This window comes from Rhinatrema bivittatum, chromosome 6 (genome assembly GCF_901001135.1).
Source record: "Rhinatrema bivittatum chromosome 6, aRhiBiv1.1, whole genome shotgun sequence".
NCBI lineage: Eukaryota > Metazoa > Chordata > Amphibia > Gymnophiona > Rhinatrematidae > Rhinatrema > Rhinatrema bivittatum.
In genome coordinates, this window is record NC_042620.1 from 245,240,083 (window position 1) to 245,257,481 (window position 17,399).

The 17,399-nt window shown below is 46.1% G+C and overlaps 1 protein-coding gene across 3 annotated transcripts in view; it reads left to right on the forward strand.

The window, feature by feature from the left end:
• Positions 1–17,399, forward strand: part of LOC115094054 (sodium- and chloride-dependent neutral and basic amino acid transporter B(0+)-like) — a 556,325-nt gene that overhangs the window by 364,590 nt on the left and 174,336 nt on the right. For all 3 annotated transcript variants that reach the window (XM_029606707.1, XM_029606706.1, XM_029606708.1), the window contains exon 11: positions 234–333. In XM_029606707.1, the coding sequence (XP_029462567.1) occupies positions 234–333 (100 nt within the window). The remainder of the gene's footprint in view (positions 1–233; positions 334–17,399) is intronic.

Below are 17,399 nucleotides of genomic sequence, written 5' to 3' on the forward strand. Positions count from 1 at the left end.
AATTGCTACCATTTATATGTTTGGATATTTGCATTTGATTCTTAGAACCCCTTCTTGTTGGTGATTTATCATTAAAAAGTATGCCAGTCTTATAAAACTCCAGTTATCTCCAGCAACAGTATGGCTACTAGAAGTGCACTACGAATCAATAACGACTAGATATTGATATAAAAATCTTCAACCTTATTATTTTTATAAATGCGTGATATAATGATTCCTTTTTATTTCTGAAGGCAGGAATATACTGGGTTAATTTGATGGATTATTTCTGTGGTGGATGGATGCCTCTTTTTGTGGCAGTATTGGAGCTGATATCAATCTTCTGGATTTATGGTAACTATTTTGCTAAGTCTCAAAGAGGCCAATATATAAAAGTGTGATATAATGGGCCATTAACATGCATTAATTATCTCAGTTTAACTGGCCATACTAATGAGATGATAATCAGTTTGGAAAAATATTACTTCTGTTAATGTTAGCACATGAACAGTAGCATTAATACAAACAAATCTTAACTACACCTTGCTGAGATGTAGTTAAGCTTCTCACAGAAACAGGTCTGCATAAATGTGCAAATGTTTTAATGTGCTTTATTTTATTCTGCATTCATAGGTAATGAGCTGATTTGCATAATTATTTTGTGCTGATATTTGTGATCACTAAATTCCTTCCTAACTTCAATAATGCACATATTGATGTAGCACAATTAAGGGCACTAATAAGTATTAACACATATTAAGTCAGTCTCAAACATCAGCACAGTTTACTGCATCTATTCATGCATAGGTTTTCTGTATATCTGTAACATTGGTAACCTAACCTTTGCAAATTCAATTAATTTAAATCTGAAACTCTTCTCCTTCTTCCTGTGTTCTTTTTATTGTAGCTAAAACAGTTTACATTAGACAACATAAGCATTAACACAGTATACAGTGTACCAACTAAGTCTTGCTTAGATATTTGCCAGCTGCTTATATAGCCATTAGGAAGCATCACTTGTCAGATTGATGACTCATAAGAACTCTGGAATGTTTAGAATGGAAAAGCAAAAATACCCTACATTCAGCTCCCTGAGTCTTATTCAAAAAGAACTTTTCTGATTCTATGCTTATGAAAAAATAATTCATTGTTGAAGAAGGCACTATGGCAGGAAGAGAGCTGCTGCTTAATGACCCTATAAACATAAGGCAATAGAAAATTGTGAATAAATAAAATCCCAATAAAAACAAAATATATTGAAATAAAAACAAAAAGTAATTTGGAATTTTTTACATTACTTGATGATAATACAGCAAAAATCAGATTTTTTTAAAAAGAAAAATGTCTCCATAAGGATCTTTAATAGAAAATGCAGTGTTATTCAAGCTGCTGCTTCTAGCTTTGCATTAAAACTTGCATAGAAACATAGAAACATGATGGTTGAAAAAGACCATATAGCTTATCTAGTCTGCCATCCATGCCAACTGCTAAATTCTACAATCCCTGCCACTCCTTCAGAGATCACCTTTGTTTGTTCCATGCTTTCTTGAATTCAGATACTGTCCTTGTCTCTACTGCCTCCACTGGGAGGCCATTCTATGCAGCCACTACCCTTTCTGTAAAGAAATATTTCCTTAAATTACTCCTGAGTCTACCCCATTCACCTTCATCCTACGAATCCTTGTTCCAGAACTTGCTTCCTGTGCATTGATTTCTTGGAGATATTTAAATGTCTTTATCCCATCTAGAGTATATACATGCTTAGATCTTTAAGTCTCCCCCATATGCTTTATAATGAAAAACCACTATCCATTTTAGTAGCCACCCTCTCGACTAACTCCATCTAGTTTATATCCTTTTGAAGGTGAGGTCTCCAGAACTATAAACAGTATTCCAAATGAGATTTTACCAGTGACTTAGTTAAAGGCAATATCACCTCCTTTTTTCCTTACCAATCTTCTCCCTTTGCCCCTAAGCAGCTTTCTGGCTTTTCCCATCACTTTATCTACCTGTTTGGCCATCTTGAGATCATCAGGTAAGATTACCTCCAGATCCTGCTCTTGTTTCATAAGAAGAAATTCTTTCCTTATACTGTACCTCTCCCTTGGATTTTTGCAGCTCAAATATATGACCCTGTATTTTTTAGCATTAAATCTTAGTTTCCAAACTCTAAACCATTTCTCAAGCTTCACTAGATCACTCCTCATGCTTTCTACACATTTCTGGGTATATACCCTGTTATAGAGTCTAATTTCATCCATAAGAACAAACCTTTCTCAATAGCCCTTCTGTAATATTGCTTACAACAATGTTAGTAACAATTGGTCCAATAACCAATCCATATAGCACACCAATAGTAATGATCCTCTCCACGGAGTGAACTTCATTTACCACTATCCTTTGTCATCTCTTACTCAAAGGTTTTTAATCTAATCAGTCACTTTGGGCTCCATTCCAAGGGTGCTCAGTTTATTTAGAAGTCATGTATGTGGAACGGTGTCAAAAGCCTTACTGAAAACCAAGTACACTGAATCTAGTGCTTTCTCTTGACCCAACTCTCTGATCAGTCAAAGATATTGATCAGATTTATCTGATCTAATTCTGATAAAATCATATCTTGTAATCCATTGCTTTTCAGAACTGCATTGTCCTCTGTTTTAGCAGCGATTACATTAATTTACTCACCACAAAGGTCAGCCTAACTGAAAGGAGTTTCCAGGCTCCTCCTTACTTCCTCTTTTGTGAAGAAGAACCACATCCATCTGTCTCCAGTCCTCCAGAACTACTCACAACTCTAAAGAAGCATTAAAAAGGTCAGCCAACAGCGCTGCTTGAACTTCTGTAAGTTCCACTAAAAGCCTCAAATGTATGCTAATCAGCCCCATAACATTATCTACTTTTAGCTAGTTCTTCATGAAAACTGTCTTAAGAACATAAGAAATTGCCATGCTGGGTCAGATCAAGAATCCATCAAGCCCAGCATCCTGTTTCCAACACTCTCATGATCTTAAAGACCTCTATCATATCCCCCTCAGTCATCTCTTCTCCAAGCTGAACAGCCCTAATCTCTTCAGCTTTTCCTCATAGGGGAGCTGTCCCATCCCTTTATCATTTTGGTTGCCCTTCTCTGTACCTTCTCCATCACAATTATATCTTTTTTGAGATGCGGCGACCAGAATTGTACACAGTGTTCAAGGTGCAGTCTCATCATGGAGTGATACAGAGGCATTATGACATTTTCTCTTTTATTAACCATTCCCTTCCTAATAATTCCTAAAATTCTGTTTGCTTTTTTGACTGCTGCAGCACACTGAGCTGACGATTTGAAAGTATTATCCACTATGATGCCTAGATCTTTTTCCTGGGTGGTAGCTCCTAATACGGAACCTAACATCGTGTAACTACAGCAAGGATTATATTTCCATATAAGCAACACCTTGCACTTGTCCACATTAAATTTCATCTGCCATTTGGATGCCCAATCTTCCAGTCTTGCAAGGTCCTCCTGTAATGTATCACAATCCACTTGTGATTTAACTAATCGTCGTATTCCTTTCCAGATCATTTATAAATATTAGAGGTGTGAATCGTGTAATCGATCGTCTTAACGATCGATTTTGGCTGGGGGGGGGAGGGAAATCTGATCGTCGAGTTTTTTTTTTTTCTAAAAATCGTTAAAAATCGTAAATCGGGGGAGGGCAGGAAAACCGGCACACCAAAAAAACCCTAAAACCCACCCGAACCTTTAAAACAAATCCCCCACCCTCCCGAACCCCCCCCCCCCAAAATGTTTTAAATTACCTGGGGTCCAGTGTGGGGGTCCCGACGCGATCTCCTCCTGCTCTCTGGCCACCGCTGCATTGAGAAATGGTGCCGGTGGCCCTTTGCCCTTATCATGTGACAGGGCAAAGGTAGCGACGGTGCCATTTTGTTTCCTGGCTCCCGACATCACGCGTGCGGGAGATCGCCCCCGGACCCCCGCTGGACCCCCAGGGACTTTTGGCCAGCTTGGGGGGGGGCCTCCTGACCCCCACAAGACTTGCCAAAAGTCCAGCGGGGATCCGGGAGCGACCTCCTGCACGCAGGCCGCCCGTATGACATAGTGAGGGCAAAGGTAGCACCGGCACCATTTTGAAGATTGGCAATACGGCCCGCGTATGCCCCCGATTTACTCATCAACCCCTATTATACTAGGGGCTGATGAGTAAAGGTGGCCGGCGCCATCTTTAAAGATGGCGCCGGCCATCCAGTGCTCCTACCATGTGACAGGGGCCGGCCAATGGCACGGATACCCTGTCACATGGTAAGGGCAAAGGGGCATCGGCGCCATTTTATTTTTAGAACAGCTGATGCCTGGGAACGGGAAATCTCTTCCCGAGGCCCCCCTGGATCTCTCCTCTCCCCGAGGCCCCCCGGGATCTCTCCCTGAAGCCCCCCGAGGCCCCCCTGGACCACCAGGTAATTTTAAAAGGTTTTGGAGGGGTCGGGAGGGGGGGTCGATTTAAAGGGTCGGGTGGGTTTTTTTTTTTAGCGGCGCGGGCCTCACTTAAAAAAAAAGGGTCGGGAGGGTGGGGGGTCGATTTAAAGGGTCGGGTGGGGGTTTTTTTTTTATCGGGCCATCGGCACCATTTTAATTAGTGGCAGCCAAAATGGCGCCGATGGCCATCAGAACAGCTGATGCCTGGGAACAGGAAATCTCTTCCCGAGGCCCCCCTGGATCTCTCCTCTCCCCGAGGCCCCCCTGCATCTCTCCCTGAAGCCCCCCGAGGCCCCCCTGGACCACCAGGTAATTTTAAAAGGTTTTGGAGGGGTCGGGAGGGGGGGGTCGATTTAAAGGGTCGGGTGGGGTTTTTTTTTTTTAGCGGCGCGGGCCTCACTTAAAAAAAAGGGTCGGGAGGGTGGGGGGTCGATTTAAAGGGTCGGGTGGGGGTTTTTTTTTTATCGGGCCATCGGCACCATTTTAATTAGTGGCAGCCAAAATGGCGCCGATGGCCCGAGAGCGGGAGATTGCGCCGGAACCCCCCCCCCCCACACACACACACATTTTGGGAGGGTGGGGGAGGGTAAGGAATTGGTTTTAAAGGGTCGAGGTTGGTTTAGGAGTTGTTTTGGTGTGCCGGTTTTCCTGCCCTCCCCCAAATAATTCCCATGCCCTATTTAACGATACAATACAAATGTCCCTGACGATAAATCGGGGGCATTTATATTGTATCGTGCACTCTAACGATTTAGAACATTTTTAAAATTATCTGACGATAATTTTAATCGTTCAAAAACGATTCACATCCCTATTATCCTATTTTCTTCAGATGGATCCTTCTTCCAATTTTTGAAGGTTGTTTTTTTGGCTAAAATAGCCTCTTTCACCTCACCTTTTAACCATGCCAGTAATCGCTTTGCCTTCCTTCCACCTTTCTTAATGTGTGGAATATTTCTCACAGGACAAGCAGCATGGTAGTCCTCACATATGGGTGACATCACAGGATGGAGCCCAATCACGGAAAACTTCTGTCAAAGTTTCCAGAACTTTGACTGGTCCCTACTGGGCATGTCCATCATGGCATTAACCCTGCAGCCAGCAGGGGTCCCCCTTCAGTCTCCTTTTTTCCACGTAGCAGTAGCCTAGCGGTAAAGGAGCTCTGCACAGATTCTTGACAGGAGTTTTCCTCACAGAATTACTAAAAGTTAATTTGCCCCACAGGGGTCCCTCCTTTAACTTTTTTCAGACCGCGGTACTCTGGTAAGTTTTTACCCGTTTTTCATCAATTACCGTCGAGTTTGGCCCTTGCGGCCTACTAGCCGTCGACTGTACCACAGCTCAATTTTTTTCCATGGCCATGGCATCAGGTTTCCGTTGGTGCCCGGACCGTACTCGCTCCATGTCTATCACAGAGTTCTGAAGGAACTAAAAAATGAAATTTCAGACCTATTAGTAAAAATTTGTAACTTATCATTAAAATCATCCATTGTACCTGAAGACTGGAGGATAGCAAATGTTACCCCAATATTTAAAAAGGGCTCCAGGGGTGATCCGGGAAACTACAGACCGGTTAGCCTGACTTCAGTGCCAGGAAAAATAGTGGAAAGTGTTCTAAACATCAAAATCACAGAACATATAGAAAGACATGGTTTAATGGAACAAAGTCAGCATGGCTTTACCCAGGGCAAGTCTTGCCTCACAAATCTGCTTCACTTTTTTGAAGGAGTTAATAAACATGTGGATAAAGGTGAACCGGTAGATATAGTATACTTGGATTTTCAGAAAGCGTTTGACAAAGTTCCTCATGAGAGGCTTCTAGGAAAAGTAAAAAGTCTTGGGATAGGTGGCGATGTCCTTTCGTGGATTGCAAACTGGCTAAAAGACAGGAAACAAAGAGTGTAATTGAATGGGCAATTTTCTCAGTGGAAGGGAGTGGACAGTGGAGTGCCTCAGGGATCTGTATTGGGACCCTTACTGTTCAATATATTTATAAATGATCTGGAAAGAAATACGACGAGTGAGATAATCAAATTTGCAGATGACACAAAATTGTTTAGAGTAGTTAAATCACAAGCAGATTGTGATAAATTGCAGGAAGACCTTGTGAGACTGGAAAATTGGGCATCCAAATGGCAGATGAAATTTAATGTGGATAAGTGCAAGGTGATGCATATAGGGAAAAATAACCCATGCTATTGTTACGCTTGGGCTCCGGTCAGGAGTTGTGAACACCACCCAGCAGGGTGGCTCCAGGTGGAGAGAGACAGGAATGGCTAGAAACAGTGTCTGGTTCCAGGCTGGGTCAGGGCAGGCAGCAAGTAGCAGTGTCTCGGTTCAGGCTGGGTCAGGGCAGGCGGCAAGTAGCAGTGTCTGGGTTCAGGCTGGGTCAGGGCAGGCGGCAAGTAGCAGTGTCTGGGTCTAGGCTGGGTCAGGGCAGGCGGCAAGTAGCAGTGTCTGGGTTCAGGCTGGGTCAGGGCAAGGCAGGTCAGAAGGCCCGTAGGCCACACACACACAGAAGGCCCGTAGGCCACACACAGTAAACAAGGCAAGGCAGAGAAGGCCCGTAGGCCACACACACACAGAAGGCCCGTAGGCCACACACCGTAAGCAGGGCAAGGCAGGTCAGAAGGCCCGTAGGCCACACACACACACACAGAAGGCCCGTAGGCCACACACCGAAAGCAGAGCAGGCAGGTCAGAAGGCCCGTAGGCCACACATACACACGGAAGGCCCGTAGGCCACACACCATAGTCAGGGCAAGGCAGGTCAGAAGGCCCATAGGCCACACAGACACACACAGAAGGCCCGTAGGCCACACACCGTAAGCAGAGCAGGCAGGTCAGAAGGCCCGTAGGCCACACATACACACGGAAGGCCCGTAGGCCACACACCGTAGTCAGGGCAAGGCAGGTCAGAAGGCCCGTAGGCCACACAGACACACACAGAAGGCCCGTAGGCCACACACCGTAAGCAGAGCAGGCAGGTCAGAAGGCCCGTAGGCCAGGTAAGAAAAGCGAGGAAGAAGGCCCGAAGGCCGCGCAGGGCAAGGAAAGGCCCGAAGGCCGCGCAGGGCAAGGAAAGGCCCGAAGGCCGCGCAAGGCTAGAGCAGGGAGCCCAGGTGAGCTCGATGCCGAAGCACCGAGGGAACTGTCAGGCAGGGTTATAAGGGCCAACCCAGAACATAGAGTGGACAGGGGAGATGGCCTGGGCCTGTCAGGAGAGCCAGCACTAGAGGGACCCCTGGTGGTGAGGCGGTTGCACTGCAGCCAAAACTGTAACAGCTATAATTACACAATGTTGGGTTCCATATTAGGTGCTACAACCCTAGAAAGAGATCTAGGTGTCATAGTGGATAACACATTGAAATCGTCGGTGCAGTGTGCTGCGGCAGTCAAAAAAGCAAACAGAATGTTGGGAATTATTAGAAAAGGAATGATGAATAAAACGGAAAATGTCATTTGCCTCTGTATCGCTTCATGGTGAGTCCGCACCTTGAATACTGTGTACAGTTCTGGTCGCCGCATCTCAAAAAAGATATAATTGCGATGGAGAAGGTACAGAGAAGGGCTACCAAAATGATAAGGGGAATGGAACAACTCCCCTATGAGGAAAGACTAAAGAGGTTAGGACTTTTCAGCCTGGAGAAGAGACGACTGAGGGGGGATATGATAGAGGTGTTTAAAATCATGAGAGGTCTAGAACGGGTAGATGTGAATCGGTTATTTACTCTTTCGGATAGTAGAAAGACTAGGGGGCACTCCATGAAGTTAGCATGGGGCACATTTAAAACTAATCAGAGAAAGTTCTTTTTACTCAACGCACAATTAAACTCTGGAATTTGTTGCCAGAGAATGTGGTTCATGCAGTTAGTATAGCTGTGTTTAAAAAAGGATTGGATAAGTTCTTGGAGGAGAAGTCCATTACCTGCTATTAAGTTCACTTAGAGAATAGCCACTGCCATTAGCAATGGTTACATGGAATAGACTTAGTTTTTGGGTACTTGCCAGGTTCTTATGACCTGGATTGGCCACTGTTGGAAACAGGATGCTGGGCTTGATGGACCCTTGGTCTGACCCAGTATGGCATTTTCTTATGTTCTTATGTTCTTACAGACCCTCATAAAGTCTGTGTAATGTGTCTAGGACGCGAGCACGATGTCTTGACCTGCACCAAATGCGCCCTATTGACACCAAAAAGTTGCAAGGCCAGAATGGAGAAGATGGAGCTTCTCTTCCATGCTCAAACCCCGACTCTTTCCATTGCATCGACATCGTCAGAGCCGGCACCGTCAACTTTGCGCCAGCATCGACCACTGGCCGGTAGGGGTGTTAATCGTGTGATCGATCGTCTTAACGATCGATTTTGGCTGGGGGGGAGGGAAATCTGATCGTCGTGGGTTTTTTTTTTTTTTTTTTTTAAATCGTTAAAAATTGTAAATCGTAGGAGGGCGGGAAAACCGGCACACCAAAAAAACCCTAAAACCCACCCCAAACCTTTAAAACAAATCCCCGACCCTCCCGAACCCCCCCAAAATGTTTTAAATTACCTGGGGTCCAGTGGGGGGGTCCCGACGCGATCTCCCTCTCTCTGGCCACAACTGCATTAAGAGAAATGGCGCCGGTGGCCCTTTGCCCTTATCATGTGACAGGGCAAAGGTAGCGCCGGTGCCATTTTGCTTCCTGGCTCCCGACGTCACACGTGCGGGAGATCGCCCCCGGACCCCCGCTGGACCCCCAGGGACTTTTGGCCAGCTTGGGGGGGCCTCCTGACCCCCAAAAGACTTTCCAAAAGTCCAGCGGTGATCTGGGAGCGACCTCCTGCATGCAGGCCGCCCGTATGACATAGTGAGGGCAAGGGTAGCTCCGGCGCCATTTTGAAGATTGGCAATACGGCCCGCGTATGCCCCCGATTTACTCATCAGCCCCTATTATACTAGGGGCTGATGAGTAAAGGTGGCCGGCGCCATCTTTAAAGATGGCGCCGGCCATCCAGTGCTCCTACCATGTGACAGGGGCCGGCCAATGGCATGGATACCCTGTCACATGGTAAGGGCAAAGGGGCATCGGCGCCATTTTATTTTTAGAACAGCTGATGCCTGGGAATGGGAAATCTCTTCCCGAGGCCCCCCTGGATCTCTCCTCTCCCCGAGGCCCCCCTGGATCTCTCCCCAAGGCCCCCCGAGGCCCCCCTGGACCACCAGGTAATTTTAAAAGGTTTTGGAGGGGTCGAGAGGGGGGGGGGTCGATTTAAAGGGTCGGGTGGATTTTTTTTTTTTTAGCGGCGCGGGCCTCACTTAAAAAAAAAGAGTCGGGAGGGTGGGGGGTCGATTTAAAGGGTCGGGTGGGGTTTTTTTTTTTTATCGGGCCATCGGCGCCATTTTAATTAGTGGCAGCCAAAATGGCACCGATGGCCCGAGAGCGGGAGATCGCGCCGGGACCCCCCCACACACACACACATTTTGGGAGGGTGGGGGAGGGTAAGGAATTGGTTTTAAAGGGTCGGGGTTGGTTTAGGAGTTGTTTTGGTGTGCCGGTTTTCCCGCCCTCCCCCAAATAATTCCCATGCCCTATTTAACGATACAATACAAATACCCCTGATGATAAATCGGGGCATTTGGATTGTATCGTGCACTCTAACGATTTAGAACGATTTTAAAATTATCTGACGATAATTTTAATCGTTCAAAAACGATTCACATCCCTATTATCCTATTTTCTTCAGATGGATCCTTCCAATTTTTGAAGGTTGTTTTTTTGGCTAACATAGCCTCTTTCACCTCACCTTTTAACCATGCCAGTAATCGCTTTGCCTTCCTTCCACCTTTCTTAATGTGTGGAATATTTCTCACAGGACAAGCAGGATGGTAGTCCTCACATATGGGTGACATCACAGGATGGAGCCCAATGACGGAAAACTTCTGTCAAAGTTTCCAGAACATTGACTGGTCCCTACTGGGCATGTCCATCATGGCATTAACCCTGCAGCCAGCAGGGGTCCCCCTTCAGTCTCCTTTTTTCCGCGCAGCAGTAGCCTAGCGGTAAAGGAGCTCTGCACAGATTCTTGACAGGAATTTTCCTCACAGAATTACTAAAAGTTAATTTGCCCCACAGGGGTCCCTCCTTTAACTTTTTTCAGACCGCGGTACTCTGGTAAGTTTTTACCTGTTTTTCATCGATTACCGTCGAGTTTGGCCCTTGCGGCCTACTGGCCATCGACTGTACCACAGCTCAATTTTTTGCCATGGCATCAGGTTTCCGTTGGTGCCCGGACCGTACTCGCTCCATGTCTATCACAGACCCTCATAAAGTCTGTGTAATGTGTCTAGGACGCGAGCACGATGTCTTGACCTGCACCAAATGTGCCCTAATGACACCAAAAAGTTGCAAGGCCAGAATGGAGAAGATGGAGCTTCTCTTCCATGCTCAAACCCCGACTCCTTCCATTGCATCGACATCGTCAGAGCCGGCACCGTCAACTTTGCGCCAGCATCGACCACTGGCCGGTAGGGGTGTTAATCGTGTGATCGATCGTCTTAACGATCGATTTTGGCTGGGGGGGAGGGAAATCTGATCGTCGAGTTGTTTTTTTTTTAATCGTTAAAAATCGTAAATCGGAGGAGGGCGGGAAAACCGGCACACCAAAAAAACCCTAAAACCCACCCCGAACCTTTAAAACAAATCCCCCACCCTCCCGAACCCCCCCAAAATGTTTTAAATTACCTGGGGTCCAGTGGGGGGTCCCGGCGCGATCTCCCTCTCTCTGGCCACGACTGCGTTAAGAGAAATGGCGCCGGTGGCCCTTTGCCCTTATCATGTGACAGGGCAAAGGTAGCGCCGGCGCCATTTTGGTTCCTGGCTCCCGACGTCACGCGTGCAGGAGATCGCCCCCGGACCCCCGCTGGACCCCCAGGGACTTTTGGCCAGCTTGGGTGGGCCTCCTGACCCCCACAAGACTTGCCAAAAGTCCAGCGGGGGTCCGGGAGCGACCTCCTGCACGTGGGCCGTATTGCCAATCTTCAAAATGGCGCCGGCGCTACCTTTGCCCTCACTATGTCATACGGGCGACGGTCACCCATATGACAGGCCCGCGTGCAGGAGGTCGCTCCAGGACCCTTGCTGGACTTTTGGCAAGTCTTGTGGGGGTCAGGTGGACCCCCAAGCTGGCCAAAAGTCCCTGGGGGTCCAGCGGGGGTCCGGACCGTAAGTCTCGGACCATCGAGGGAGCAAAATCATCGACCTCGCCATCATCTGAGCCGCTGTTGAAAAAACCCCGTCCAGAAAAGGCACCGACCGTTTCTGTGACCGGGTAACTGAGGCAACCCTCACCCAACAGGGGATCGGGAGCCGCGACTCCACCTTTAATGGTGGTGCCTCCGGCTATGCCTCTGCCTCCTTCTGTTCCGGAGCCGGGGCTTCTTGCTCCAGGTCTCCGAGAAGAACTGGACCGGATGGTTCAGGAGGCCATCGACAAGGTGATGCAATGACTCCAGGTTCCTCCGGCACCGACACCGGTGCCGATTGCGGAACTGATCACCGACCCGATTCCGGCAGCGTTGGCACCGCTGTTCTCCAGGATGGAAGCGTTCATTGCCGCTTTTCTACCGATGGATCCTGGGTCTCTGATGACTCCGGTGCCCTCCCCACTTACATTGCCATCGGGAGTAGAGACACCGCTCCGCATCCCTCCATCGGGTGTTCTGCCTCAGCCATTGATGCTGATACATCCCTCACCATCAATTCAATCATTCATGCTGATACGTCCGTCGGCGCCACCGAGCCATCCATCGATGCCCTCAATACCTGTGCCGGTGCCTTCGATGCCTTCATCGGTGCCTCCGATAATTCCTCCGATTCCTTCGGAGCCTAGACCGGGACCTTCAGGTATCCCACCAACCTGTCCCCCTTTAGTTCCTAGAGGGACAGGTGCTGATCCTTATGATACGTGGACTGATGATTCCTCACCAGACACTGATGATTTACGTTCACAACCTTCACCCACTGAAAGTAGGAAGCGTTCTCCTCCAGAGGACCTCTCCTTTATAAAATTTGTGAAGGAAATGTCTGAATTGGTTCCCTTCCAAGTGGAGACTGAACAGGATGATAGGCACCAGATGATGGAGTTGCTCCAATTCCTGGATGCTCCCAAGGTAATGGCTCAAGTTTTCTGGTCTTTGCTCTGAAGTATAAGACAGGTTATCCGACCTGCCTTGTGCCGGAGATAATCTGTTTGGCGAACAGATTCAACGGACGGTGGCGGAACTAAAGGATCATCATGAGACCCTAAGACAGCTCTCTCTGATGCCTTCCAACTATTCTTCTAAACAGCCCTTCAGGAAGGACTCTAAAAAGTCCTTCTTCCACCTGAAGAAGTCCTACCCGTCACCAACTAGATCCCGTGCAACGAGGCCATTTCAAAAAGCACAGTCTCATCAAACACGTAAACAAAAGCCACAATCAGGGCCTGCTTCAGGTTTTTGACTTCCACCTAGAGAGCAGCAGCCAGATCCCACTGCCTCACATACCAGTGGGAGGTCGATTGTGCCACTTCCACAACATATGGCACTCAATCACCTCAGACCAATGGGTATTGGCAATAATTGCTCAGGGTTACCATCTGAACTTTCTCTCCGTGCCTCCATTCTTCTGGATAAAGAGGTCTTCCTCCTTCTCCAGTCCAGCACAATAGAACCCGTACCATACTCTTAGCATGGCCTAGGGTTCTTTTCCCGGTACTTTCTAATCCCCAAAAAATCAGGAGGCGTTCGTCCTATTCTGGACCTACGTGCCCTCAACAAGTACCTCCTGTGAAAGAAGTTCAAGATGGTCACCTTGGGCTCGCTTCTTCCTCTTCTACAAAGAGGAGACTGGCTCTGCTCTCTGGACCTCCAGGACGCCTACACTCATATTGCGATAACTCCATCTCATTGCAAATACCTGAGGTTTCTAGTAGGCCCCAAGCACTATCAATACCGAGTGCTTCCTTTCAGCCTAGTGTCTGCACCATGAGTCTTCACAAAATGCCTCGTAGTCGTTGCAGCCTTCCTCAGGATTCAAGGTGTTCATGTCTACCCCTATCTGAACGACTGGTTCGTCAGGGCTCCCACTCAGCAAGCTGCTCTGTAGTCCCTCAATCTAATCTTACACACCTTAATTTCATTAGGATTTCTCATCAACTACGACAAATCCTATTTAGTCCCATCTCAAACCTTGTCGTTCATTGGGGCAGACTTGGACACCTTGCAGGCAAAGGCTTTCCGGCCTTGTCAGCGAGCACTAACTCTCGTGTCTCTTGCTCACCAGCTGCAGTCTCAGCACTCTGCGACTGCACGCCAATTTCTCATCCTTCTGGGACACATGGCATCCTCAGTCTACATCACACCAATTGCCCGCTTGGCCATGAGACTCATGCACTGGACTCTAAAGTCACAATGGACTCAATCCATTCAGCCCCTATCGAACGTTGTCCACGTCACCGACTCACTCCGTCTGTCTCTTGCCTGGTGGAAAAATCAAATCAATCTCCTCCAGGGTTTGCCCTTCCAGGTTCCAGGCCCTCAAGTCACGCTCACCACCGATGCTTCCAACTTCGGCTGGGGAGCCCATGTGGCCAATCTGCAAACACAAGGATTTTGGTCTCCAGAGGAAGCCAAACACCAAATAAATTTCCTGGAACTTTGAGCAATCAGATATGCTCTCAGGGCTTTTCAGGATCGTCTCTCAAATCAAGTCATCCTGATTCAGACAGAAAACCAGGTGGCCATGCGGTACATCAACAAACAGAGAGGCACAGGCTCCTTCCTTCTGTGTCAGGAAGCTGCACAGATTTAGGCGGAAGCTCTCTCCCATTCGATGTACCTCAGGGCCACCTACTTTCTGGGAGTGGACAATGTGTTGGCAGACAAGCTAAATTTATTTATTTATTTATTTTTTAGATTTTTATATACCGGTGTTCCTGTATTAAAATACAGATCACATCGGTTTACATTGAAACATAAAAATTACGCCAAGAGGCGGTACATATAACAAGGTTATAGAACTTGGAAAACAGGGAAAACAGATTCAAAAAATAACATTGAGAAAATTAAAGTCTCTTTGAGAAACCAAATCATAAAATAAGGCGTAATTGTCTAAGTTAAATGTGATCTGCAGAAGGGATTGCGATGGTGAGAAAATCTTAATAGCTGGAGGTGAAAAAATAATCATAGTTCTGGAAAAGCTTGGCTAAAGAGCCAGGTTTTAATTTTCTTTTTGAAGGAAGCGAAGCAGATCTCAAGGCGGATGTCTGGCGGGAGCATGTTCCATTGGACGGGTCCTGCTAAAGAAATGGCACGTTTCTGATGTAAGGATATTGTTGAAGGAACATAGAGTGTGCCTTTATAAGCTCCTCTGATAGGTCTAGTTGAAGAGTGAAAACGTAGTTGGGTGCTTAAGTGGAGTGGGGAAATGTTGTAAATAGATTTATGAATTGCTGTGTATACTTTATAGAGAATCCTTTGCTTAATAGGCAGCCAGTGGAGGAGTTTTAGTATGGGGGTTATGTGGTCTCTTTTATTCGTATTGGTAAGGATTCTGGCTGCAGAGTTTTGAATCATTTGGAGGGGTTTGATGGATGAGGTTGGGAGGCCAAAAAGGAGAGAGTTGCAATAGTTGATTTTTGTTAGTATAATGGCTTGTAGAACCATCCGAAAATCATTGAAGTGGAGAAGTGGTTTCAACTTTCTCAGGACAAGAAGTTTATAGAAACAGTCTTTAGTGGTGGTGCTTATAAATTTTTTGAAGTTAAGCTGATTATCTATCATGACGCCTAAATCTCGTACATATGGTGAGTGATTAATTATAGGAGTGGTAGAAATGAGTGGGACAGCTGGGTAAATTAAATTGTTATTAACGTCATGATTGATAATTAAGATCTCGGTTTTGTTGTTGTTAAGAATGAGGCTGAGACTGGAGAGAAGATGATTGATTACTTGCAAGCAATTATTCCAGTGAATCAAGGTTTTGTGTAGGGATTCTGAGATTGGGATGAGTATTTGGATGTCATCCGCGTAAATGTAGTGTGTTAGATTTAGATTATTAAGAAGTCGACAGAGAGGGAGAAGGTAAATGTTGAAAAGGGTTGGAGAGAGGGAAGAACCTTGAGGGACTCCTTGATTTGCTGGGACCGGGGTGTGATTCTTTGTTGTTTATCTTTACCTTGAATTGTCTATTAACCAAAAAGGACTTGAACCAGCTGAGTACTGTTCCCTTAATGTCTATGTCTATCAGACCTTGTAATAAAGATGAATGGTTGACAGTGTCAAAGGCCACAGAGAGATCTAAAAGAATAAGGAGATGAGGTTGTTTTTTATCCATATTAGTTAGAATATTGTCAGTAAGAGAGATAAGTAGGGATTCAGTGCTTAACGATTTACGAAAACCGTACTGGGATGGTGCAAGAATGTAGTTTTCTTCCAGGTACTCGGATAGTTGTCTATTGACTATCTTTTCCATAATTTTGGCGATCATTGGCAAATTGGCTATTGGGCGGAAGTTAGCTGGATCTGTAGCCGGAAGATTCGGTTTTTTAAGAAGAGGTTTAAGAATTGCTAGCTTAAGTTGGTCAGGAACTAGACCTTGGGAAAGAGAGCAATTAATGATATCGGCCATTGGCTTTGAAATGGTGTTCCTTATAGCGATGAGGAGGTTGTTTGGAATTGTGTCTAAGGGATGAGAGGATGGTTTCATTTTCTTGAGAATATTTTCAATCTCAAGAGCTGATGTGGTTTCGAAAGTTTCTAGAGTCGTATTTAGTTTAGGTAGAGTATTGGGTGGAGATGGAGGAGAAGAACTAGATGAAGAGAAAGAGACAGTCAGTTTATCAATTTTTTCCTTGAAGTATTCAGCTAGTTCGGAGGCTTTGTTGAGAGCTTGATCATCTGGGATGGTAGGAGGGGATGGTTTAGTGAGGGCAGAAACGTAGGAGAAGAGTGCTTTCGAATCAAAGATGAAATGATGTATTTTTTTAGAGAAAAAATCTCTCTTTGTTTTAAGAATGTTGATCCTGTAGGCATTGAGAGTGGTTTTGTATACAGCTAATGTTGTGGGGGATGGGTATTTTCTCCATGTATGTTCTTTATTTCTTAGTTCTTGTTTAAGCAGCTTCAGTTCAGTGGTGAACCAGGGTTTCCTGTTGTCAGGCAAAGGTTGTACTACTTTGGTGATTGAAGGACAGGTTATGTCTGCGATTTTATTGGTGATGTTGCACCATGAGGATATGGCTGTAGATGCGTTGGAAAGATCAAGTTGAGATAATTCATTAGAGAGATGGTTGCTGAGAAGGTCTGTGGAACAGGGTTTCCTGAACTGAATAGTGGTTTTTGGGAATGAAATGGGAGGATGTCCTGAGAGCTTGAGTGTCGTATTGATAATTTGATGGTCCGTCCAAGGGACAGGAAAACAAGTGAGTGAATCCGGGGGCAAGATACACTGATTAATGAAAATAAGGTCCAGCGTGTGGCCTGCTTTGTGGGTTGGGCTTTTTATTATTTGTGTGAAACCCATATAGCTGAGTGATGAGAGTAGGGTAACACAGTTTGTTGTTTGTGGTGAAGCATCGACATGTATGTTGAAGTCTCCCAATAAAATGGCAGGTTTATCTGGGTTGAAATATTTGGCGGTAAGTTCAATGACCGGAGAGGGGTCAGAGTCTATAGTTCCAGGAGGAGCGTAGATTAGGCCAATTTGTAGATGCTCGGATTTAAAAACTGCGAGCTCTATGTTCGATGTGATATTTGAATATTGTAAAGTTAAACCTAGCCCTTTCTTGGCTGCTAGGAACAGACCTCCTCCCTTTCTTTTGAATCTAGGGATGGAGAAAAAATTGTAAAGTTGAGTAGGTAGTTGGTTTAATAGAGCTATATCTGTGGGTTTAAGCCATGTTTCTGTGATTGCACAGATATCT